The 27461-nt window shown below is 40.8% G+C and overlaps 1 protein-coding gene across 5 annotated transcripts in view; it reads left to right on the top strand.

The window, feature by feature from the left end:
- negr1 (neuronal growth regulator 1) overlaps nucleotides 1–27461 on the top strand; it is a 142870-nt gene that overhangs the window by 55826 nt on the left and 59583 nt on the right. For all 5 annotated transcript variants that reach the window (XM_085774445.1, XM_085774446.1, XM_085774449.1 and 2 more), the window contains exon 3: nucleotides 16219–16344. In XM_085774445.1, the coding sequence (XP_085630571.1) occupies nucleotides 16219–16344 (126 nt within the window). The remainder of the gene's footprint in view (nucleotides 1–16218; nucleotides 16345–27461) is intronic.

Here is a 27461-nt window from a genome sequence, read left to right as displayed (position 1 = left end):
AGTTAGCCGCTAATCATTGCTGCTTTGTGTGTGCGCGCACGTGTGTGTGCATCTATATGTGTATCCCTTTCGTAGCCCTTGTAAATTTATGTGCTCTATTATGTGTTTGCACATGTATACAGCTTTGTGTGTGCATGCGTGTGTGTCCTCATACACACGTGTGCGTAGGTGATTGTGTGTGTTTTTGTATGCTCACAGTAATGTGACTCCTCGTCACAGAAATAGCTGATATTAGCCATGGTTAATTAAAATCAGCAAGGACAAAGGTCAGCCACTCAGCTCTCATGTCTCTTCTCTAGAGAGGGAATAGATACAACAGGAGTGGAGAGGAACTTGGGCATTGTTTTATTTGGGCACATCTTTCCAGGTAAAACAGTTCAACATGAATTTGCGTTGTCACATCTCAACCACGCTTATTCTGCCGCATTAGCCTTAACCTGCGTAGCTCAATATGTCAGCTATGGGAGCTTGATTTTTCTCTGCCTGACAATTTTGGACCCACTTCCATCAGTGAATAGCAAACTGATGTGTTTTGTGCTCTTTGTACTTAGAATTGCATGTTAACAATTGTACATCAAAATGAGCTTCAGATTACAGTGATGGGGTTGTTCCAAAGCAGAAAATGAAGACAGGCCCAGCAAATTTTCTCGGAAGCTGTTGCACTTCAATTATCCTTCCTTTTCCAACACTTTCTCCATCTGCCTCTGCGCCTGTGGATAACATTAGATTAACATTCAGGGCAAATTCTCATAGCTTACTGTCGCTGACAATATGTAGTCAATATGTTGTGACAAGACGTGAGTTGCACAAGAATGTGGTTAAAAATAATAATGTTATATCAATACCATAATAACCTGCCAATCAGACTAAAGTCCTGTTGTGTTTTCATTTTTTCATTCATGTTCATTATTTTCTTTGCAGGGGTATGTGGTTCTTGTTGACTGTAGAATTTTCAGTATCTCTGTTTGCCTTAAAAGTCATGAACTCATTCACCTGTAATATAATCTTTTGTCTATCATTATTAATATTTTTTGGCTACGGTAAGTTCTTATTTCAATTAAGAAAGCATTGAAATTTCTGTCATTGCTAACGAGCTAGCCCTGGCTATTCCCAACTCATGTTTATAATCCCAAGAGGGGAGTCCAGCTCCACCTCATCGTGAGCTGTGGACTATTGGAAACAATGATGCGGCCAGCAGCAACTAAACTTGTACAATTTCACAACCTCTCAACTGTATGATTCATCTGAAACCTTGGCTTGATCCTATGCCAAAATAAGATGATCCATGATATAAGATGACCCACCTCTACTCTAAGTATTGTTTTCAACAGCAATATCAGTTGTTTCTTTTCTTTTCTTTTCCCCAACTGAACCTCGACGCCCCTGCAGATATATTATAGACTACAAATAAAAAGAACAATGCCAAACTCGTGACATGCACAAACTTTTGTTTTTCCAATGGTCATCATCTTGAGTTGAATTCATATTTATATTATGTCTCTGCACAATGTCTAAATTGGTCAACCACCAACTTTCTTATGTCTTTCTGCTTGCTTCTACTTTGCAGTGAGTATCTGTTAACACTGAAACAGGTTTACAATGCACAGAATACCAAGTGGAAGAAGACTAGCTTTATCCTAGTGGCAATTTAGGAGTTGGATCAGAGTTTCTTGTCACTTTTAGATGACAACATGACGTTTTTTTTAAAGGAAACTGAAAAAAAATGTTGATTGACAGAAAAGCAATCTCAATGAGCAATTATTCCTTAGAATTATTTCAAACTAAAATCTGATTCCAAATGTGAATATTTGCTTATTTTCTCATTCCTTACAGTAATAGAACTAAACATGTCCTATGAGGTCCTGTTGTTGTTGTTGTTTTTTATCCATATCTACACTACTGTATTTCACTAGGATGTAATATCAAAAACAATGTCTGTCCTTACTTCACATCATCTACAGGTATTAACTGGCCAGACAAAACTCTTAATCTTCCTTTTTTTTCAAGGATATTGATGTGATTTTTTTCTTTTTTTCGGGTAGTGTCAGTTCTGATCAAGCCCATCAACTTTCTTTGGCCCTCCCTCATTTGACGGGGTTTTACTGTATGTAGAAGAAATGTTACTGTATTAGTTGCTGGATTCTGGCACAGCCAATCCTGGCAGGCTCAGGAGAAGCTGAGAATGACAGGCAGAGTGTGTGAGAACAATCTAAATCCAGAAATGTCATCTACTGGTGGTGTTACCCATGGCTTTTGATGCTGTTAGTCAAGAGGTGCAAATCATAAAAGAGAGATTCTCTCACTTCTATGCCGTGGGTACACGGTTGTTCAAGGCAATATTTATCACGTAATAACAGATTTGCCAGGGGGTGAAGCATGAGTCGACTTCTCAGAGATACACTAACTTTAATTGGGCAGATGAATATCATAGGCTGTGCTCATTGGCCCTACAGCACTGTGGCATACATCACCCTGAATGCAGACTGGCCACCAGCAGTGGGGTGCCGCCCGCTTGTCTCATCTTTGAAATTCATCTGGTGCCCAAAGAGCCGTTAAAGAGTCTGCCTCCATGACTCGTAGCTGTATTAGAGACTCCAGTGGTCATCATTATTAATAGACTTAAAACAGCGTACGGAGGATTTATTATCAAAGACTCGAGGAAATCAGAGAAGGAACACTGTCTTATTTAAGATGATCAGAGTCACCGATGTTCTACACGAGCATCATTATTAAACAGACAGTGCTTCAGAGTAACACCATAAACAAACAGTAGCAAGTGGCATCTGCATTCTGCAAAGTGTGAGCTCAGGGCTTTTAATGATGAGCAATTTGTTGAATATTCATAACTTTGGCCTTTCCAGAGCCCTCAGTGGGCACAAACTGCCCGGCGCGTTGCTTAGTCCAAATCGTCTCCTACCAGCCCGCAGGCCAGGTCGTGAAGAAAAGCAGTCGATAGTGGGCATCATCAGAGAGTGAGTGTAGCAGCTGACACAAATGATTAACAATACACACACCGCATGCACACGCCGTCAAGTGTTTGTGGGTGTGCACAGAGGCACATGCCACACACATGCACTTAAACACGCAAATACACACTCTGAGAATAATCACTAATCCTCTTCAGTACTTGAACCTTGAATTGTTTGGCAGCCAGTGCTATTCATCATGGACTTATATGACTCACCAATGAGAGAAATAAATCAGAACGGAGAGAGGGAGAGGGAGAGACGGAGAAAGAGAGGGAGAGGGACTTTAACAAACAATACATGAATGTGTCTCGACTCTCATTCCATAAAACTTCTTTGTTCCCAGACAATCCACTGCTCTTCTTGAAAACCCAGGCTTCTTCTCTACTAGATGACCCAATCAGAGACACATATGAATATTTCAAGGTAATAGCTTAAAGTCATTACAAATGGATGAACAAAGACGGGACATTGCACATTGCAGTGAAGATGATGGGTCTTCTAGAAGCCAAAACTAGGATATTTTATAAGACACTCATCATAACTATCAAGGGCACTTTGAGAAGTATGACAGTTGACAGTTTCTGTGCCCAAAAGGTCTTTTTTTTTCTTTTTACATCTTAGAGATTTAGGGCTCTAGTTTCGTCGACCAGGTGAAGTCTGTGATCAGCGCAGCTTCGCCACGCCAACGGGGCGTGGACCAGGTCCATTTCGCAAGATTGGTGGGCCGCGCAGTCAGACTTAGACCGGCGCAACCCCTCCCCTCGTCCCTCCCACCGGCGCAAACGGCAAAGAGGGAGGAGAGAGGGCGGGAGGGAGACAGGAGGAGGAGAGAAAGGCGTGGAGTGAGTTTGACACAGCCGAGTCAGATCTTCACCAATCAAAGGAGCTCCTCTCCTCACCTTTAACTGCGCGGCGGGTGATGCGCGCTGCAAGTTTGTCATTTTATACTTGGACATGGACGGAGGAAACAGCGACGCCAGAGGCCGAACCTCTCCCAGGAGGAAACAGCTGTTTTGGTCCGGAGGTCCGAGCTCAGAGTGACCAATAATGAGTTTACTAATATACTTAACCAGGATTGATCTGATACACTGAGAACCCCTACGCAATCTAAGAAACAACAACTAATAAACTAATAAAGAAACTCACATTTATTCAAACCCTGTGTATAAGATCAGAGGTGTAGGCTACACTAATCACAACATAAACACACACCATGTGGATGAAATCAGCAAGGACGCGCTCTCTCTCTCTCCCTCTCTCTCTCTCTCTCTCTCTGTCCTCCTCTCTCTCTCTCTCTGTCCGTCTCTTTTTTTCTCTTTTTTTTCTGTGATAGAGATGCTGAGTATACTGTAGTAGGCTAAATACTGACTATCTGATACCGAGGCTGTTGTGGTGGACTAAGAGAGATGATGATTTGTGTTTTGTTTTTCATTACGGCTGCGTGATGCGGTCGCACGTGCTTATGAATTAATAAGTAAATAAATAAATACAGCAATCATCACAAGGGCATCTCAACACGGCAGCGACATGCAGTCATCCACCCTCAGTCCTGCTTTTGGGACATCCACAGCTGCTTTTCAGTGCCAGTTCGTCCCTGCTGTGTTAATTCAGGTGGAGTTTCCTTTACGCACCGACAGCCTTTGATCTGACGTCAGATGTGACGGGACAATCTATATAGATATAAATTCACGTGTTGATTCCGTTAGTTGCATTAAATAGTGGTTATTGTGGATATTTATTGCATTGAAATGTGTCTGGAACTGTGGAGATCTGCCTGTGAGGTCTTGGTGACGTGTGTGCACTGCAGGTCAGTCAGCCAAACTTCCACTGCACCTGCTGCGCTCCGCCCTGCGCTGAGACTAGACCTGGTTGGAGGTGGCGAGCTTTCAGCGCAACTTCGGCGGGACATTTTCGGACGAAACTTCCACTGCACCAAGCTGAATCTGTGACGCCTCCCCCTGCTGCGCCGCCACGCCTATCTCAGCGCAGCGCGATCTGCCAATCTTCCAATCTGACTTTGCGCTAGGCTGCGCTGGTCGAAACTTGCATTAGACCGGCTGCGCTACCTTGCGCCACCTGCGCTGCGCCAGCAAACTAGGGCCCTTAATGTCCCTGCAGAAACTGGGCAGTTTCAATAGAAAGACATCTCTCAAAATGCAGATGGAAGGTATTTTCGTGAGATTCCAGTAATGTACAAGATTAACGAGGTTATGGATAATGAAAACATGTGAACACACACTCGAGCAACAGTGGCAGCAAAGAGCCTTTTGTCTGTCTTGACTCACTGCATCTCAGAGTATTGAAAACCGGAGAGTGAAGCTCCAATAAAGAGCAGATCCAAGCGCCCGCTGAGCTCCGACTGGGTGTAGTGACTGCCTGCTTGCTGCCAAATGCTCTCTCCCCATTAATCACGACCCGAGTTCTAAAGTTTGAACTTTGACCTTTAGTGCTGCATCAAGGCCCGGTGACAGATGGAGACAGAGCTTTGTGTCCTCTCATCAGATCATCCATTTCACACACACACAAACACACACAGATGCACACATGGCCCTCGCATGGGCTGGAAGCTGAGATGCACATACGTAGGATCACCCATAGCAACGGTCGTTTGGTCACTGCCTGATATTTCGTTGTTGGAAAGCAGCACAGTGCCCTCTGACAGTCGTCGTGTTTTTCGGACAATAAACTATTGGAAATAGCCTTTGTGCACTGCCACGACTATCAGAAAGATTTTGGAGCCACACCTCTACAGTAACTGAAACAGCAGTGATCATCCTTGAGACTGAAAGCAGAGTGGCCTATGCAGAGGAATTTTGTTGTATCATAAGCAAGATGCTGCGGCTGAAAGACACTGATTAGCATGAATAAATTAAAAACTGTTTCAATAAGTGGGTGATAGCTTATCTTTGAATTACATGCCCAGTGCAGCTCTCCCATTGAAGATTAATTGCCTCTCACAAGGTATTTCGAAAAGTTCATTTTCATCAATTGATTTCCCTTAATTCATGAATTCCCCAGAAGTGCATGAAATTGGTAACAAGCGCTCCATAATCACGCTTTCTGCATCGTTAACCTCATTGGCAGTTACTCATCATATATATCGCTTGTGACATTTTCGGAAGCATGTTATTTTTGCACCATTAGGTCATGACAGGAGTATTATCATAAACTAATGCTTAATGACAAGTTGAACAAAATTTTTATCCCTAGTTTTCTGTAGAATTCTACAACAAGCAGAGCTTGTCTCCAGCATGTCAATGTTTTTATTGTTTATCAGCCTGATAGCAGATGAAGGCCACACACAGCACTGATGTTACTGTAATGTATGTTCAGAATTTTCAGAATTTTTATGCCATTTTCTGACGGTATAAGACATTTTACCGAGAGCTTGCTCGTGAGAAAAGCTCTTTCACATATGTTCTTTTGGAAACATCGGTACATTTCACAGACATTTTAGAGGTTCAAGGTAAAACTGTGCAGTGTTTTTCTCCGTGTCCAAGGCCATCATCACCTAACCAGTACATTATTGTACAGTATTGGGGTCATTTCGGTTTCATTCACAGGCAGACATGCTGCCTTGAAGAAAAACCGGGCCACTGAAATGAATGGAGAGAAGAATATAACTTCTGGGTTACAGATGAAGTAATGAGAGCACAGATTGCACTGTAGGAATCCGTGCCAGGTGCATTTACAGTGATCCAGTGAGGTGTAGTTGCTCATTGAGACACAGCAACAAAAATAACTAGGTCACACCTACACAAAACAGGCACTACAGGGGAATCCCATGTTAAAGACAACAATTTGCACTTGTATTACAGCTCATTTGACAGGTTTTTATCTCGGAAAACAACCATCTCTGATCTGTTGCATTATAAGCTTGTGCAGCAGATGACATGCAGTAGGTATATCATCATACTGTATGATTCCCACACACTCACTAGACCCTGAGGCAAATTCCTGCACTACATTAATAGGGTAAATCACTAGATTCATCATACATAATGATACCATTATGGAATAATGTTCATCAGCTAATGTGCACTTGCTGGGAATCTATTCGCATCTTTAGCCGCTTGGTGTCTGCTCCAACTCTTCACATCTCAATTCTTTATTAACCTACCCAACATCTTAGCCACAAGGAGATCTTAGAATATGAGGAGATGCCAAAAACAGACAAGTAATAAGAGCTGATGAGGTTTTATGTCTCGCCCCTGCCATTTCAGCACTTAGTCCACCTCCTCTATTGCTGCTGGGCTCGAATAAATGGAAAGAAAAAGAAAACATCTATTTTTTCCTGAACTTTTTTATTGCTTTTTATTATTGGCGTATGGTTGTGTCTGTTTTTCAGTTGAAAATGATTGAGATTGATCTGTTTAATAACTATGAGAGAGCAGCAGGTGATATTGAGGGTAAAGCTAAAGTGACTTTCCGAGTTTATGGGCTGGTACTGCAAAGCACATGAGCATGCATGTGCACACACTGAGACAAACACACAGTACACCAAGCTGTCAGTGTTTCTGAAACATAGTTCATTTCCAAAAAGTCAACCTTTATCCTCTATTATTACATAGATTTTTTGAGATTTTTTGTACAGCACATTAAAAAGTAACTTACTTAGCCTGAGGGCGCTGAAATATTAGTGCGACAGACAAAGTCAGTTATCTTTACAGTAAAAAATGCAAATTGCTAAATTGGATACAGCCACTAAAGTTATGCGTCTTTGTCATGAGCGAGAAGTGAAAAAAGAAACTTGCCAATAATGACAGATTTTTCTTTCTGCTCGGATGAACTTTTTCCTGAGTTAAGCGCTACAAATTATCTGTGCCTGCTTTATGACACCGCAAATGGAGGTAATCCCTTTGAGTAATATAATCTGTCACTGTTTATGTTTAGTTTCTGTGTCTGACACCTAATTAACGGACTGGAAGTTGGTTCTTTTTTGCCGCCTGCAGTGAGGAAAGGGAATTGAAAACCTTTAGTAATACTGTAGCTGTGTGGGAACACTCTCATTACTGAGATTTATATAAGGCCTTCCAAACACAGGTATACTTTTCAGGTGTATCATAATCTGTCTGTATCAATATCATCTCTAACAACCTGCGATTTGGGGTAAGCTTTGGAGTGGATCATTTTAGAATTGCAATATTCAAATACCTCCTTGGGATTTTTTTCATGGTTTCCAGCCAAGCTTAAAAGTAAAACTCAAATCTGCCCCTAATCCAATTTCCAAGTGCTGCGTGCCATTGATTAACGGCAATCTATCCTCAGATCAGTAAACATCTGCAATGTAACAAGACCATTACCTCGTATTGTGTTTGGACAGGAAATAATGTTTAGGGCAATTACAGCTCCATCATCCTTTTCTGCACCGTGTAGATGGTGATGATGAGGATGGTGATGATCAAGGATTTACATTTCAAAAAGTGGGGGAGGAATTTCTCCCTTCCTCTCGTCCCTCCCCGACCCAGATCCATTACAACAAGTGTCCAGTCTTCCCGTGTGTGCTCTAATTGGAAAGCTGGATGGCAGTAGGTTTAGCCAGTAATGGGGTCCTGCAGTTTGGTAGAAGTCATCTCGTCGAGGCCTGTTAGAATTCACAGAAGAGCCCAGTTGTGTGCTTTCCTCTTTGCACCTCCAGAAAAAACCCCCTGCATTTTAATAGTGCAGCTGTAAGCATTTTCGTAATTCAAGGTGGCGTCATTAGAGGCTTATTTATTCACCCGAGGTATCTGCCAGGAGGGAGATGACACCGCCCAGATCAGCTGTGGCAGCTCACTCTCCGCACCTCCCGCAGGGCTGGAGAAGGGGAAATTAGAGAGGAATGGGCAAACATGACAATCACGGCATCGTTAATGAATTAGCACGTAAAGAAAACAACAAGCGGTGTGTGTCGGTACCGAGGGAAGGGTTACGGGGTTCTGATACTGAAGTGCCAGAACAGTCACGGCTGTCTCTGATGTACGAGGAGATGGAGGAGGTGGATAATATGGAGCACTCAGAGTGAAGCACCGTAGAAAAACATAATAGTAATGGACTTCGCAGGCTTTCAAGGTAGCGTGGTAACCAAGAATTTCACCAGCGGGGGATTATCACAACAACTTCTAAAAGGCTATTCTCAGTAGGGACAAACATCCGCAGGAGGAATAATATGCACCCTATACATAAGTACAGTCTTCCTCTAAAGTACAAGTTGTTGTATCTCATCCCTTTAACTGAACCATACAGATTCCCTGGACTAAGAGGCAATTTTATGAATGTTTTTGAACACATCTGTCATTTTGTCTCTTTTGTGCTTATATCATTTTTTCCCCGTGTGTCAGTCTGACAGTGTGTTGCTACTGCAAAGAAGATTGTGGTAAAAGTTGACTGCCTTTAACAGCAATCATTTAGCACCTATATTCAGCATAATCTTGTCTCATACTAGACATCAGGTCGAAACAAAAATCACATGAAAATGTGTACCCGAGGCACACTGCCAAACCCTTCGCAGGTTTGGTTAGAGTACTGTATTTTCTACATTACCTTCTTTGTGGTGTTAACATTTCCGCAACAGCCTTTAACTGCCACTGACATTCAGATACACTTCCCAAAACACCTGAAGCATCATTTTAACTCGGAGGAATATTGTCATCGCTGACACTACCCGTAGACTTTCATCAAATCCAGATGTTTTTATTTCTTCTTTCTTCTATTTCAGTGTGAAATTCACAACAAAAATGCAGAAAATTGTCACCATATCAAGTGTGACCAAGAGCTGAATGTTGTAATTCTGTATGTTTTATATATATATATGCTTTTCTGTGTCAGACTGGTGTGAAACAGCTTCAGTGTGGTGAAGTGCCAGAGCTTGTGTTCTTTCTGCTGAGTTAACATTACAATATGTTAACAGCCATTTCACCATCAAGAGCCAACACTGGAACGTCAAGTTAAACTAAACACTTAAACTTCTGCTGCCACTTGGTAACTTGATTTTCTCATTGGCAGGAATAGAATTTCAAATAGGTTAAAGTCTCTATTTGCTAAATGGAAATCCCCTTCAGTCCTCAATATCAAGTGTCCATCCTTTGGCCGACTGAGCAACAAGGCTCATGATGACTCAGCGCTGTAACCTACGCAATTTGTATTAATCTTTAACGACCAGTGGGTGGGTTCACCATTCAGTTAAATATAATCTCTGTTTTTCTCAGTGGATGCTGTCAACAAGCCTTGACCCAAACCTTGACCTTTGGACAGGCAACACATCCACATAATTTTATTTACGCAGTTAGTGAAGGTTGGTAGGTAGGTAGTCTGATGTAGCCAGGAGCTAAAAAACAGCAGACAATACATTTTCAAATGCAGAATTAACGTATTACTTATAAATGCACCTACCATATACAGTACTACTTGCTAATTCTGCTTGCTGGCATCGCCTTGCACAGCAACACATTGCTCTGTAATTTTGCCTGTGCTCCTGGTTGGCTCTCCTGTAATTGGAATGCCCTGTCTAGGATCTAATGATGGTAATAGGCCTATGTTGGAAAAAAAAACATCCACAAAACTCAAATGTGTCACAAACAAATTATGATTTGCTGACCAAGTTTTCTCCAGCCACAGCAGCTAATGATGTTAGTGCAAGGCTATTGCAATTTCCATTGTCTAAGTTAGCATAATGACTAGCAGACTCTTCTGACTCTGCGTTTTCAGATAAATCACATTTTCATCGACACCAAGTAGACTTCTTTTTACTAGCCTAACCGCTGAGTGAATGAAATCACTCATCTCTCTTATTTTTTAGAGTATTGGCTATCAACTGTCTGAAATACAGTAGCTACTATTAGCACATGACATCCTGCTGTGCATCTGCCAATTTAAGCATTCACTGAAACCAATACCTGCAGATCGTCTGCTGATTGGCTGGTCTGTACCTGAGTGGGCCACTTGATTTGCTCTCTCAGGTGTTAATTAAGTAAACACTTTATACCATTTATGTGCTATTACAACACAATGCTGCCACTTCTCATGGTATTTGAAGTCTCCGCTACACATTGTGCATGATAGATTATTCACAATCAAAAGAGAAACTTGTCAAATGTTGCATCACAATTCAGAATCAAACTTTTAACCTAAAGCAGGTCTGAGTTGAGGACTAAAGAACTTGCCATAGTGAACTCAAAATACTACAAATAATTACAAAGAAAACATAAGCTAACAACTAAATGCACCCTAAACGCCAAAGGTTCGCCACACTCGAGCTGAATAGCCTCAGGTAGTTACAGTCAATGGTGCTCAACCAAAATAGCTTTTAACGCCATGGAACAAAAGCCTGGCTCTGTGTGGTGTATAAATTGTCTTTCAGTCCTTCCATGAAGTCCCAGTTGCATGCATGATAAGTTTATATTTTATTGTTTAAAGTTTGCCTGTTATGCATTGATGTTTTATTCTGTTTCCCGGAGTTGGTTGTTATTCTCAACTGGAGCAAACAGTGTTATACAGTATAGCAACTACTGAGCCCTAGTAGCTCTGAGCTGAAAAACTGAAGCCTCTTCATGCGAACCTTTGAAAACCTCTCAGTCCCTGCCAAGGAGAGATAGGATCAGTAGACAACCCCAACATTTTCAATTTTGTGCTATCAGACACTGAGGAGATGTGTCAACAGTGGGGTCCTACAGCAAGTAAACACAAGATCCTGACAAGCAATAACCTAGATTCAACATTGCCTCTGGTCTTCTCCCACTGAAGGTCCGCCACTTTCATCTCATTTAGATCCAGATCTGTTGATCAAAAATGATGCCAATCCCCCCAGAAAGCAGAAAACTTCCGTGCTGAGAGTGTTTTCATGAGCATTACATACTGGGGTGGTACCGTTTGTCAGTCATGGAAGTTTTTTTTTTCTTTTAGCCACAGAGTTTCCAGGTATGTGACTATGAATATGTTTAATGTTGAATCAAGTTTTTGACTATGTCCTCTGAAATGACCAGGGATGACCTCGAATGGTCGACTATTCAATGATTTGATTCGGAAAGGCCTGATCCGACTATCAACCTCGTCGTCAATCGTCACAAAATGTAGTTATGAAAAAAAAAAGTACTCTTCTGAATACATGGGGGTGCTCACCGTTGCTGCACATCTGATTTTACAGGGAATTTCTTATAATATAGGTGAGCCTATTTTTGACACAAATATCACAGTCAGTGCTGGAGCACCGGTGCACCTCTCTCTCTCTCTCTCTCTCTCTCTCTCTCTCTCTCTCTCTCTCTCACACCCATCTCTCTTGCTCTCTCGCTCTCTCTTTTTAAATTTGGGCCTAAAGATTTATTATCTCCTTACTCAGTGCTAAACATATTGTAGATATTAACGCAGCATGTTTCAGATTCAGATACAAATTCAGATATTTTATTCATGTACTTAAGAAAGAAAAATATGTTACAACAGATGTACATTAAAGGGAACCCCAAAGAAGCAAAAAGTGCTTATAAATAGGGGATTCTCTGAGCAGCATTCTCTGAATGGTTGGTCAAAGCAAGTAAGGGTGTCTGCAGCTTAGCTGGGCAGTGCTCAATGACAAGAGAAACCACGTGACTCCAAAAAGTGTTGGGGTGGGTCTAAAGAGGAACTCGGGAAATTGTTGAATCAACTTTTCTTTTGTTCATTTTTTAGCAGGCATCAGGAGGGATCAGAGGGTAGAATAGTTGGAAGCCCCAGACAACTGAGAAGCCATTACTATACAGCACAGTCCACTGCAGAAAAGCTCCCTTAGAGATTCAAATCTTGCAGATTAAAATAGTGCCTCTGTATGTGTGTGTATGTACGCACATGTGCGTGCATGTGTGCCTATTTGAATGTGTGAAAATGCCTTTGTGTGCCTGCATGTGTGTGTTTTCAGCACCCCTAAATACCGAAGCTTTTAACATCAAAGCACCGAGAGGATTTAAGTGCCCAGAAACTTGCCAATTATGGTTGTAAGTGATGTCCAGCAGGGACTGTTGATGAGCTGCCCTCAACAAAAAACTAACTTCACTTTTCCCTTTCGAAAAATGTGCTTTATAGGGACTTTCTGGATTTGTGATGCACAGCCTCAAGTGCACAATAAGAATAGTCTGACTCCAGACCTATGAATCACTTCCACGTCTCAATTATTGAGTGATTAAGAAAGATCTGGTTTGTTCCTATGAATTGCTCTTTGAGAAACAACTGAGCTAATCATTTGTGGGTGGGACTAACTCATTGTGCCCGCTTCTGTTGGGAAATTTTAAACATAGTTGTCATCAACAGCTTAATTACACCATTATTCACAATATATTTAATTGTGTGTAAAATGATCACTAACTTCAGTATTTTAAAAGAGATTAGTTTATCATGTCATAATGTGTCTAAGCACACAGGGCTCTAGTTTTGTTGCACGGCACAAGGTGGCGCAGTGCAGGTTTTGTGCAGCGCAACACGGTGCACGGTCAGTTTGGCAGTTTGGTAGATCGAGCTGCACCGAGATGGGTGTGGTGGCGCAACCAAGATAACCACTATGTATATATCTATATTGATTGTCCCATCACATCTGATGTCAGATCAACGGTGGCACACGTAATGGAAACTCAACCTGACTGAATTAACACAGATTAAAACGTGACGCTAACTAACAAGTTCACATCTCTCTCAGCCAACCACAAACAGCCTCGGCATCAGAGAGTGATTATTCAGCATCTCTCATCTCAGACAATTCAAAAGAAAAGAGAAAAAGAGAGGGATGCTTGCCGACAAGGGGCCGGCCACAGAGCTTGGCGATGCGTCCTTTACGCACAGCTGCTTCTGATTTCATCACCGTTACACATGGTATTAGTTTATGCTGTGATCTGTGCACACTACTCATCTTTTTTCCACAGGATTTAAATATAGGTTACTAAATATGAACGTCTTTATTAGTGGTGTTTTTTTCACACTGGGCAGCGGTTCTAAGTGCATCAGGGCAAACCTGATTAATGATATTACCTCCTCCCACACTACTTCTGCTCAGCCCGTGGAGGTCTGTTCGCGTTACCTATTCGGCCACTGCGAGATTGGACCTCCCGGACCAAAACATCAGTTTCCTCCTGTAAAATGTTTGGCCGTCTGGTGTCGCTGTCTCCCTCGTCCATGTCAAAATATAAAATGACAAAATTGCAGTGCGACTCACCTGCAGCGCATTTAAAGGTGAGGAGAGGAGCTCATTTGATTGGTGAAAATCTTAGTCGGTTGTGTTAAACCCACTCTTCTCACACAAAACTAGAGCCCACAGACTCGAAACTAGAGCCCACAGACTCAACAGTGCAAGGGTTATAGCAAGCAAATACCAAGCAATACGTATTTCGCTTTTATTTTGATCTCCTGCGTTCTCCTGTGTCTGTCCTGTTTCATATTTTGCCTCTGGCAGTGTTCATTACTGAGCAATTGAGTTGTTCTTGAAAGTTCATAAACTAACACCAATTCTTGCCATTAGTAGTGAAATGAGATAGGAACCTCCAAATGTCAGATAGAAATGTGAGATTATTTGACTCAATGAATACGCCTCAACAGTAGCTGACAAGAAAGCTCTTCCGTGGGGGATTTTGCTCGAACACCACATGCTTAGTGAGGTGAAATCTTAACTTTGTATGATTGATTTATTCTTTTACTTTTGAAAGCAAATTGTGTGATATTCATGATGCTCACAGAAAATTGTTCCTGATGTAAAGGGACCGTTGGTTGGTTGATGTTTGGTGCAAACCTGAATTACAAGCATATCGTCCAATGAAAAACTGTGACAGTGAAGACAATTTGTTTAGAGCAGAATGAACCAAATGTCAAAGATCTCTGCGTACAATTACGTTCAAGTACATTACCATTAGTGGTAGTGACAGGCAGGTTTCCTGGTATGCCTGAGGAGAACAGACTATGTTTGCTGTGTGATTTAGGTGAGACTGGAGATGAAGAAGTTCATTTTGTCTTTTATTGCTCATTTAACAATGATTTAAGGGGGAGTCTTTTTAGTAAAATGACCTTCGTTTCTGATGGGTTTTTCTGGTTGAGTGATTACAAAGTTTTGTGCTGGGTTTCAGGAAGAGAAGCCATTGTGTGGCTGATTTTATATGTAGACCTAACTGGGCGTTCACACTAAAAGTGTCCAAAGCTTCAAAAACGCCAGAAGTCATTCATTTTCAATGAGAGCCTGGCGACCTGAGCGACCAAAGCGTCAACTGCTGTCAGCCGCGCTTCCAAAGCGTCCAAAGCTTCCAAAGCATCACCAGATGAGGAGTTGAGTCTTGGTTAACTTTATGGTAATTAGCTATGACGTGGTTCAGCTGCAACCAGGCAGAAATATTTTGCCTCTTTGGAAGCTTTTGGTGTGAATGTACAGTTAGGCAGGATAATGCAGGATGAAGGTTTCCGTGGAATGTAATATAAGAAGCTGTGTTCAAGTTTGACAAATGTTTCATGAACTGACTAGATAGTGAATGCAGCCTGACAATGCAGGCTCGATAATATTTATATAATATTATAATAATAATAAGTAGGCTACATTAGTTATCATGTTAGCAGGTTTTATAGTTGATTCAGGGTGGAGGTAGGGTGTGGTAATAAGTGTGCCAGCTCCATTGCTAGCCCAGTGATTTGTTTTGGGTCAATGAAAATGCCCTTGTTCAGTTCTTGGCATCCATGCAACAACAGTATTATGTCTATTTTATGTTATTTGTCTTTTTATTTTATGATATGAAGATGAAATGCTTTGGCGTCCATGTGCTGGAGTTTGCTCATCAGCCATTGTTCTTTTAATAGGAATGAGCATGACAGTTTTTATTACATCATCAGCACCACTGTTGCTAGATTTGCTAACTTACATGTAGCTCCTCTATGGAAAGGTTCACTCTGTAAGTCTCTAGATTTGTTACTGTACCTGTAACAAATCTAGAGACTTACAGGGGGAACCTTTCCATAGAGGAGCTACGTGTGTTTGCCTGCAAGGAAAAGATTATACTTGTTTTTGAACTTGTATTTTCTGTAAACCTGCTGTACTCATTCTTACTGCACACTGGCCAAAGCCGCTTCAGTGTAACTGAATTTAGGTGTAACACAATTGTAGCATGTAACTCAAAAATGAAACATAATCCACATCTCCCTTAAAAGATAACCATCAACTTCTCTTGTCTATAATGTAATATAATGTACAGATGATACTGCTGGATGAACAGGAAGTTGCAGATTTGAAATGCTTTTCTTGTTTTTTAAAATGTTTTTTTTTATTATTTTGTCTTTCTAGTTCCTCCCAAGATACAAGACATTTCATCCGACGTCACAGTAAACGAGGGCAGCAATGTGACGCTCATCTGTACAGCCAGTGGGAAACCTGAGCCATCCATTTCCTGGAGACATATAACCCCATTAGGTGAGTTCACTTCACCTCTCACATACCTATGCTAATGAATGGGTGGCTAGATAAATAGATCAACGGACAAATGGATGAATTGCGAGTGGAAATGAGGAGGTACGGACGGGATCAATAGGTGGTAGAACGAGGAGAAGAGAGTCCTGGTAGTTATGTTGCAGATAAAGAGACGGAAGGGGGGAGGGGATGCAGTGAGAGATGAATGTTGTGCGATTGATCCATGAGACAAGGGGGGAAGGGTAGTGGTGGATGTAATGATAAATTCAAGTGAACATACAGTAGAGTACCATGGAGGGAGTAAGACCGGAGTGCATAGTGAGGTCCTGAAATGGCATACAGCCATATAGCTCTGTGTACTTAAGGCTGGAAGCACTGGCTAATTCATCGTGTCTCTGTTATCAGCTGTAAAAGAGGACCTGTTTTCACCCACTGACCTAAACCCACCTCTCAGTTGTAAATAGCTGGAGAGATGCAAAAAGTAGATAGGGGAGTTACTTGTTTACATCCCTAAAACTGCAAGTATCCCCAGGAAACCTCAGCTCAAATGGATTCGTCTGGGGCTGGCTAAATTACTGTAGGTAGAAGTAATAGTGGGTGAAGAAAACAATTATACGCAGTGTGTGTCGCTGCTTGTTGGTTAGCAAAGAGCTTTACTTATGTGCTGACACCTATTGATGTGTGCGTTTCACTTAGTTCAGGTTGAACCATAGACTCCATTCCACATAATGAAACATGTCTACATTAGGTCCTGACCTGCAGGTTCAGTGAACACCACATTCAGCTGCATGCTATAGGTGACTGTAAAATAAAATAAATATTATTCATCAACACATTTTTCAAAAAAAGAGTATGAAAGGTAGTGCTTTAATCAAATGAAAAGGTACATGTTGTGTGAGCTCCCAGCTTAAAACACGAACTTGAAGCAGATTCAGACAACCAGACTGACAAGCTAATTGTTTGTAGATGTTTTTTTCAAAGGAATGTGAAGAGATGTATTTGACGTTTATGCTGGCCAATTGCAGATAGACTGTTGTCAGTGTTTATATTTCAGAACCAACGTGGGTATATGTGGTTCTGTAGCCAGGATGTCAGACAATTTACCAGACTTACAGTAAATGATTACATTATTTTAGATAATGTATACCTTACAATAAAGACATATTCAGCGTCAGTAAAGATTAAGTTGTTTGCATTATAGAGTAGATCTCTGCTACAATGGCCCTGTGACCCACCAACCTACAACAACTTATATTTGCATATTGAGCTGTTAGAGGCTGTGTGTACCTGTCATTACAACAATGCACATTCATATTCATTCAACCGAAAAGGTGACACCACTAACATGTTGTGGTCTCAGTTTCTACAAATGAAACATACCTCCTAAGATGTTTCTCCTTCTCATTTTCATACTTCTATTCTTTTAAACTTAGATCCTTCAACTGACATACAGTATTACAGTACGAACTCTAATCAATACAGTCATCAATGTATTGCAGTCACACATTTTACCACCTAATCAGCATGTTGATGACTATTGAGGATTTCTAATATCACACCCCTCATCACCGCAACTAGAGCTCCAGTTTAGTTTGGCAGTTTGTAAACTGTCATTTAAGATGCATTATCAAGGAAAACGCTTATTGTCATCATTATAAATTATTAAAATAGCTGCTTGCCTGCCACGCATATGCCATTAAGTGATTTGAATCCTGAATCCTCCCTTTGAAAACTCATTCCAAAGCATTTAACTGTTGCTGCACAGCCCCCACCCAGCCACTTCTAGTCCTTCCTCATTTTCATATTAATGGATTAGAGCATGCTGTTCTTATCTGATAGCTGTGAGGAGGACTGCATTTATCTTATGGCTGTCAAATCCTCCTCTCTGGCGTGCTTGCCCTGATTGCGTTAGGGGAGTTTCAGAAGATGATCAAAAGAGCCATCCTCAGAGTCCGAATGGCAGTCACTCATTCTACTTTGAAGTGTCCACACTTTGAAGTATGCCACAGAAGAAATGATATGCTGGTCAAATGAAAGAACCCGGTACTAAATGTAATCACAGACTGTCTCCCAGCACATCAGAAAAGACGCTATTTGCAGTAGGATCTTTGAGTCGGTCATTGTAGTGAGGGCGATTTGTCCAAAGGACGATGTACAGCTGAAAGGTTGTAATAGGCTAATTACCTACCAGTGGAATTTCATTAAATGTGTTGGATATGCAGAGCAGTCTGCCCCTACTAATGTACAGGCAACTGGAAATTATTTATCTCAGTTATGAATGACTCATCAAATAGAGGCAGATCTTCAATGAACTACTGTGGACTGTAGTACGTGGACTGCCATGAACACCAAAGAAACTGAAATACCATCTGCTTATTAACTCCAGGAAGTACAAAAAATGTCATAACTCTGATGGCATTTATAAGATATCATTATTTTTAAAGCTGTAAGGGAATGTTAAAGAATATATATTATCATTTGTTTGTTGGCAGCTAAAATGCTAAATGAGAATGTTGGTCCAACCGAGATTAGTTTGTTTTTTTGTTTGGCAGTCAGTTAGTCTCTTCAATAAAGGTGCAATTTCAGAGCGTATAAAGGAATGCAAATACGGAAAATTCAAGTTCAATTTAATGAGAATTCCTGGGGGAAGCAAAAACTGATGAAAACATCGACCACTCGTTAATGACTGAGTGTTATGTTTCTTAATTTGGTTCTTTGTGATCTGTTTCTAGCATTTTCATTCTAGATGCTGCCAAAATGTCAAAGTTGTGAAAATGTTTTCTTCCTTTGTGTTTTATTTGCATGTATTTTCTTCGGCTGCAATGTGTAGAGCTTGCTCAGTTATTTATTCATACAGCATAATCTGAATATGCAACAAAGTCTTTATGAAAAACTACAGTATTAAAAACAGGATGAAATATGTTACATTTTTCAGTCAAACTTGTTCAATATCATGAACCACACAACATCATAACACAATACACATGCCTAGCACAGATATTTTGAGAAAGGGCTGGGAGTTCTTGACATTTTAAGGCCTGTTCAGAACTGGTATTAACATCAATCTCAAGTGATCCAGTCACAAGTGGACAGGTGTGAACCAAGTTGTCTGTAGCTGATTTCCTCCCTCATGACAACTGTTCAGGGGTGAATCTTTACATAACTCGATCATTTATATTTAATTAAGGCATTAAGTTCTGAGCGTGTGCTGCTTTGAGTGACAGGTGGATGAGCGTGTAATTGTCACAAGCCATCATGCACAAGTGTTGCTCCTCTTTGCCCATTTTTGGATCAGCTGGAGTTTGGTGGAGTTGGGTTCTGGCGAGATAGCGGTGGTGTAGCAGCTCACTCTGAGCTCCATTACCATTCTTCAGAAACCTATGGAACACATCAAAGGCCAAGTCCATCTTTATTTACAGTGAGTCCATGGTAACCCACCTAAAAGGAATTGAAAGACACATATAATATCTGATCACTCAGATCACATTCTTACATGGGCTGGGCTGCATATGCCGACACTCTTTTAGCAGCGGGAACACAAATGCATCCTGGGCAACAGGGGTCATTTGACGCATGTGGAGATGCTTCAAATGCCAGGTGTAAACTGATGTACTTAAAATTGTCCACTTGATTAGATTGCCCCAGATGCATTTTGATGCCAAGTCTGTACAGGGCCTAGATAGTTGTGCTGCAGCCGTCAGTGAAGTTTGACAGAATGATAAATTGCCGTGACTGACTGTCAAGTTCCTATTCCCACTCCGACTGTTTTCTGTTTGCACCCCCCCCTCCCCCCACCCAACCAGCAAACTGCCAGATAATAATAAATGTTGTGTGCCTCCAGTGAAGTGTGGCCGTAAACTGTTTATTGAGACGATAATTCGGCCCAATATGTGTGCATATAAAGTCGATATATATTCTTCAATTAGAAAGATGCAAACTGAAGCAAGCACTTGTAACACGCAGATCATTTCTGTTGACATGCTGCTAAGAGAATGACCTGTGGTCTGCAGATTAATGGGTTTAATTAGCCATGTAAAAACTGTGCTTGACAATTAAGTCCTCAGGAGTTTGTGGCAATTGCATGATAAGGGAACATACAACTGGTAAACCCACTCATCAAGTGAAAACTGGTTGTGCAAAAGTGAATGCTTCATGCTGTCCCTATCCTTATCAACCACTGTTGATGTGCCCTTGAGCAAATATCCTCCCCAGCTGTTCCAGCAGCAAATGGGAAACTGCATAGTTGAGTTCATTTTAGCCCTGTAGCTCCTCCCCCAGGCTGAAAACATGTTCTGAACCAACTCGTATGTTTAAGTAAAAGCTGAATTTAAATGAGAAACACCATTAGACAAAGTACGTTGGTAGCACTCCCAGAAGCCACAATGTCATTATTAATTTAGCTCTTGACATGCCCACCTACTTTACTCCTAAAGCTTACAGTGGCTCTGATGACATGTCAGCCTTTCAGGTTATTGCCTGCACATGGAGGACTGTGCAATGGGTCCCCACTACTTTCATAGGTCATAGAGATGGTGTGAAATAGCCTTTAACATAGTCTTTTTCAGTCTGGTTTGGTTGGGCGGATGGCTGGGCAGAATTGCCTTGATAAGCTTTTTCCATTGAGATTTGAATCCATGGGATAGAAGTGTGACCTTTGAAAGGGCTGACTAGAATACTTGAATAGATATTTGATTGTTTCCTGTGATGGGACTCAGATGAGGTGCATTTTTTCTCTCTTTCCAAGCATCCAATGTACATCTATAAAGTACGTTCTGTGTAGGGTGACCATATTTTGATTTCCAAAAAAGAGGACACTCGGCTCCAGCTCGAAACGATACAATAGTATATAATATAGTATAGATGCCTCCTATATACTGTACATGGTTGCCCATAAAGTTGCAATCATTTTATTTTCAGACACATATTCCTCTTTTAATAATAATATTAACTCACTCACTCACTCACTCACTCTTCATACAGTCTTTCCCGTCTGCTCTCAAGGAGTGAAGCTGAATCCACCAGAACCGCCTCGGTACCGAACTAAGCAGCAATAGCAAGTACAACAGCTCAGCCGGTTTCTGTGTGAACGCAATGAATTATTCAAACTTGATTTTATATCACTGCTACATACCTTGAGTCGTGGCTGCCATGTCGCACTGGAATTTGGCAGCTCTTTAAGAGCTGCAAAGCAGGTTTTAGGCAGTCTCTTCACCAGGGATCTCTCATTCAGCACCGGGTGCCTTTTCTCATAGTTTGCAATGAGCTGATGTGCAGTTCAAGCGGCCTGACACTTGCATACTTTAAACACGATGGGAGGTGAAAGATAAAGAGTTAGGCACTGCATTTTGAATTTCAGATCCCAACAGCAGGAGTCGTGTCTAACACAGCTCCATTCTGCTACTGAGCTAAGTATTGCTAAATGAAGAGGTCCTCAATGAGCACATGCTTTATTGGAGTGTCTAACATGATGAATAGTAGAGCTTTTGTTTTGTTTTTTTATTTTTTGTAACTCAAATGTGATGTCAAGTTACTGTTACACTTCACATCTTGAATGGCAGTTGATAGATAAATGATTTCTTTCCAGGTCTTCTGTCTAACACTTAACATGCCCATCCCCCCTTTGGAGGAGGTTCTTTACAATTCAGAATATGAATTGTACATAAAGTTTTCAAACTTTTAGAGGCAGCGACTAACTGTTTTCATTAATTGTTGATTTATCAATTACCGATTATAACTGATAAGGATAGCATAAAGGACAAAATAAATAAGTACATTGCCACAGTATCAATATTGACAACCCACTATTGATTTTCTGGGGTAAAATGGGTAAAATCCTACTTCATATATTGTGAGGTGTGAGCAGCACATTGATTCACTCAGCTTCTCCTTGCTCTGCTTGCTCTTTCTCGCTCAAGGAGACACTGATAGCAAACTGGACATAGGGAGCAATGGGAGAAGTATCACCACATTGTTGGTCTGGCGGATTGTCAGAAAAAAGTTTTCACTATTTCTGTTTCTTTTTTTATCAACCCTCTCCCTGTGCCTGTCATTTGGGTTGCGCAGCAGGCGAGAGCTACGAATCTGAAAGCATGCTTAACATGGCAACTTCTAGTGTAGCCTATCCCTTAAAATTCACTCCAGCTCTCAACTCCAACACCTCTTCAAGTTGCATGTCCCACAGTAACTGAGTGTTGACATGAAGCTGCTCTGTGCGTCTACCTAGGTGCAGTAGCAGACGGAAGCTACATGTGAGGTGTTTTAATGAATTGTGGCTACAGAAACAAATGGACTAATAGTCCCCCTCTAAACTGCATGAGATGAGTCTCTGCATGCACATCAGTCACACACCATGGCACTTAACACCACAAGTCACTTTTAAACCTGTGGGAAACAGTGAAATATACGTGCACTCTCAGTGCTGTGGAGAATGAAAGCCTTCGTAACAGATGAATACAATGGAGCTGTGTTACACCAGAGAATCCTGCAAGTACGTTACTCAGACAAAATATAGTGCTATGGTTTTGATGTTTCAAGGACTGAAATAAATGTAAAGCAGATCCCATTTTTCTGATTGAGTAAGACTTCTATTCTTTTACTCTGATTTTTATGTATAAAGTAGACTATATGATTGTACTATACTGTACTGTGGCCATACTGGCTTACAGTATTGTAGTTTGTTGCAAAATTTCAAATTTGAAACTACTCTTATCATTATACTAGCAGATTATATACGAGAGATTCCCTGCCTCACTGTGATCTATTTGTTGCATCATGTTCCTGGGCTTCCAGGCTACTTTGAACATACGTAGGAGACACCGTATTTTTAAATTTTAGTTGTAACTTTGCTCTGCATTGTACCCGAAACATCTTTTCAAAATATATACAGTACAGCAACTGAAAAGACAAGAGTGAGAAATATCGATGCATATATTACATGCTCAACCCTAGTACTGACAGTCAAATGTCTCCATGGTGGTTCCTTCAAACGGGTATGAAGGTGGATGGTCCAAGGTTAGACTGAACAGCTTACAAAGTTACAGTGGAAAATCCATGTAACTCATTTACAACGAGTTTGGCAAATCACTTGTGTCTTAGCTGCCAGTCATTCTTAAAACAGACAGTTCAGTTTCAGTTGTTATGTTCGCATAGATTTTGCTGTGTGTTCTCTGTGTTCTGTGTAATCGTGTATTCGCCAAGCTCAACATTGATTCAATTCCATGCACAGTAGAAGCCAAGACTGTTCATTAAACATCAAACACAACTGAGCTGCTGTAAGGAGTCAGCTTTTTTGTTTTGTTTTTGTACATACAGTGGGTCTTATTAATGAAACGTGAGTGTGTGTGAACTGATAGCGACAGAAATGTACATGCGTTTCCCCATTCATCAAAATTATAGTAGTTCTGATCTTTTCGTACCTACTAGCAAAATCTATATCTGCTACTGATTGCTCATAGTGCCTAAATGTAGGACTGCACATAAATATTGCTTGTCACTATTGAAAATTACGATTTTTATCCGTATTGCACTCTGTTATACAAAATACGCAGATTCCTTTGAAACACTAATTTATGATAAAAGGTTAGAAATATTTGAAGAGAGAGGATTTAGGGATCAGACGGATATCGAGACCAATTTTAGAGCCTATAATCTGACAAGGTCAAGAAAAAGGAGCCAGGCCACCCCCACACCTTTACAGGTGCTCTCCATGCTCGGGTCTTTCCAGATGTCATCAGTGCCATTGACTGCACACACAGACATATCAAGACTTCTTACTGTATATTAATCGCAAAATCTTTCATTCCACGTGCAAGCGCAGCTGATATGCGGTGTTAAGTGTGTGTTGCTAAATGTTGTGGCTCGATGGCCTGGTGGGATGCACCACAGCTTCATCCTGTGCAATAGTTTTGGAGGATGGAGCTGTGAGAGACGGCTGGCTTATCTGTAAGAAGGTAGCCTGCCTGTACAACCTCATGTGTTGATGCCAGCAATGCAACCCTCTGTGGCAGACAGCTGTGACTCTGAAGAGCCTCCTCCTCCTCCTGTGGCTTTTGTATATTTTTGTGTTTGTGTTTTGTTTTGTTTTTTTGTATCCGGTTTCTTGTCAAACTATTTTTGCTTTGCTTCTTCTGTTGTTCCTTTAACTGGAGTGCACTGTCAATTTACAGTGGGTTGGCATTCATGATCATGCACACGTGCTTATGATCAAATCTGAGTGTACGTAGTGTTCATGAATGCGGAGTAGGTTTTTAGTAGTGTCTAACTTTTCCTGAATGAGACCCCAGTACGTTCTAGATTAATTGAGAAGTAAAACCTATTTCATATCTTTAAGTCAAATCCACTGAAACATACAGTATGGACACATATTCAATTGTACAATATATTATAGTTATCACTGAGACGTAATTGGTAAACCAATCACATCTCTACAGATTGGCATAATATGGTCTGTTTTTTATTGGGATCAACAAATTGTTTTATGCATTTTATGCACTCACACAAGTAAAGGTGCTGATCAAATATTTTTGGTTAGTCATGCTAATTACTTTGTTTTTCTCATTACTCATTATGCTCATTTGCCATATGAAGTATCCCACTCTCAGCCCTGTTTTTTCTAATCACACAGTCACATAAATCCCTCAACCATGCCAGGTCCATCACCTGAAATTGTTTCCCTGCCTACACTGCATGTGGCTAAATATGTCAGCACAGAAAGTAACAGTGAGGTAATTGTTCAGGTCGCAGAGGTGACAGCACATGCAATCAGACATGACTTAAGGCTCCTTTGGCCCAGTTCCACTCTCTGGATTTTAGCAGCCTTAGATTGACAGCCAGGGAGCAGAGTAGGTGTTATGTATCAAGGCAGACTAACAGGCTGTTTTTCAGACAGGCCCTGTGCACAGTGTGATTTTACCCCTAGTTCTGGCCCACACCTTGAGTTGGGGCCAGAAGGCAGCAGCGCACAATGTAGCAGCGTGGGTTGTTCTCCATTTTCAGGAGTTAAAAGGATAAATTGATGTAGAAAATGCTGCTCTATGCTATAATGGATTCTTCAGCGATGCCTGCCCTATCTGTGTATTGCAGCCCTGAAGGAAGTGTACTCACAGCTCCCCTACACAATGTGGGAAATTGCTTACTGCAACGGCACTTAGCCAGCATTGGCACTGAATGCGAAATTAACCTTGCTATGATTTCTTTAATTTGCTTGGAGTGACATCTCCCCCAGGTGAGAGGTGCCTCTGTCAGTTTTTCAAATATTTCTCAGCATACATTCATCCACAACTCATGTTAGGTCTCTTGGTGGTTTTACTTACACCATCATTAGAGGTTATTTTCCTCCCTAAGCAGTCTTAGTAACTCAGTTATCTTTTGTTCGTCATATTTTTTCAGCATGCGCAGTGCCATGTCTATTTATGTCTTCAGCATAGAAAGGTTAAGTGCTTATTATGTAATATCAATATAGTATGTTTAATGCTGAAGGGTCCAAAAGTCTGAGACTACTTCCCCATTCAGGCAAAAAAGAAATGGTGTCAGACTTTTGGGCCGCTGCATATAAACATATAAGTATACATCAAGGACCCATTTTTTGTTTAATGGTTTCAATGACCTTTGCAAAGCCCCCGCTTACTGTAATCAATACGAGTACCATTTGCAGCCAGGGCAGGATCATGCATCTATAGATCCTGCATGAAAGAAATATATTGGCTTTCATTTATCAAGAAAGACTGTAGCCCGATTTGACTCTTCAAATGGAAATGTGTCCATTTATTTTAAAGGGAACTGCATTTGAATGTATTTGTTCAAATGTTAGTCCGCATATACCAAGGGAAAACTGAATCATGAGGTGGAGGTTACAGTCTAAATCTAGAATCATAATGTGAAAATCAAGTTGCATAATATATTTTGTTTTTATGAGGATGATGTGAGCAAGCCTCTCACATTTTATGGTGGAAGTATTTTCTTTTTTCTTCACGGTCTTAAACTAAACTGTATGTGTATCTCAACTGTACATCTTGTGCATCAGTAGCCTTTTTAAATTGCAGTACTGTTTTCGCCAGTCAAAACCAAGCTTAAATGGTTGAGGTTAGGAATTGTAGCACATTTATAATGCAGTTGCAATTTTTGGGGTCAACAACTGCACTTGTCCAAATTAAACACATATTTGGTCCCAAGAAAATTTACTTTTCACTTACCAGTAGTGTTGCTGAGTCGCCTGAGCCAAAACACTTTACTTGTTACAGTTTATCCAATCATCAGTTTGTACAATGCAACTGTCTTTTGGATGTTTCTATTACAGCCGACTAAGAATTTGGTGGTGGTGTAAAAATTAATTTGGCAGCAAAGACACAAAAAACAGGGGTAAGCAATATCTCAGCAATGTTCTCTACAGTCGTAATTAAAATTGCACTGGGAAGACAAGTCCTCGTTGCACCTTCCTGCAACGCTAATACTCAACATTGATACCAGACAATGATGCTTGAGGGGAAGTACTTATTATTTATTTCCTATACAGACTCACACTATACAGTAATGGTTAATGATTTACTACCAAAATCTGACTGCACAGGTTGTCTGCACTATCATCATAAAACAAATACAGTGTGATTTCAGTACTATAGCTGTTACCAGCAGTACTGGATGACTTTTTATGTTAGAACACATTCAGTGTTGATTTAATTTAAGAGCAAAAGTTGATTTCTTTCCTTGTTGTTCTTGTTTGAGTAGCATAAAACATTCAGAGGGAGGATACCTCAGCGTGACTAAGCAGTGTTGTTAGGTTAATGGTAATAACAGGGATGTGGGATGTAAGAGCAGAATGAAAGTCTGATACTGGTGCCGTTTTGTGGGCTTGGAAAAATTGATATAATTTTCACTATCATAGTGAACATTTTCACTATGATAGTGAAGATGTTACATCTCCCTTTCTACTTCATTCATTTTGACTGATGATCTTGGAGGCTCAATTAGTGTTCGACCATCTCAGGGATGCAATGGGAAGGTATTTTCATTTTCTTTCTGATTCATCTGCACTTGCAAACTGGAATATTTAGCTGCACTGATTTAATTGGAATCCTACTTGCCACCTGTGGATATCTCCAAAGGATGCTGCTGAATGTGGGAGT

Source organism: Trachurus japonicus, chromosome 4 (genome assembly GCF_045865225.1).
Source record: "Trachurus japonicus isolate A0001 chromosome 4, Traja_1.0".
NCBI lineage: Eukaryota > Metazoa > Chordata > Actinopteri > Carangiformes > Carangidae > Trachurus > Trachurus japonicus.
This window is presented reverse-complemented; position numbering and strand designations above follow the sequence as displayed.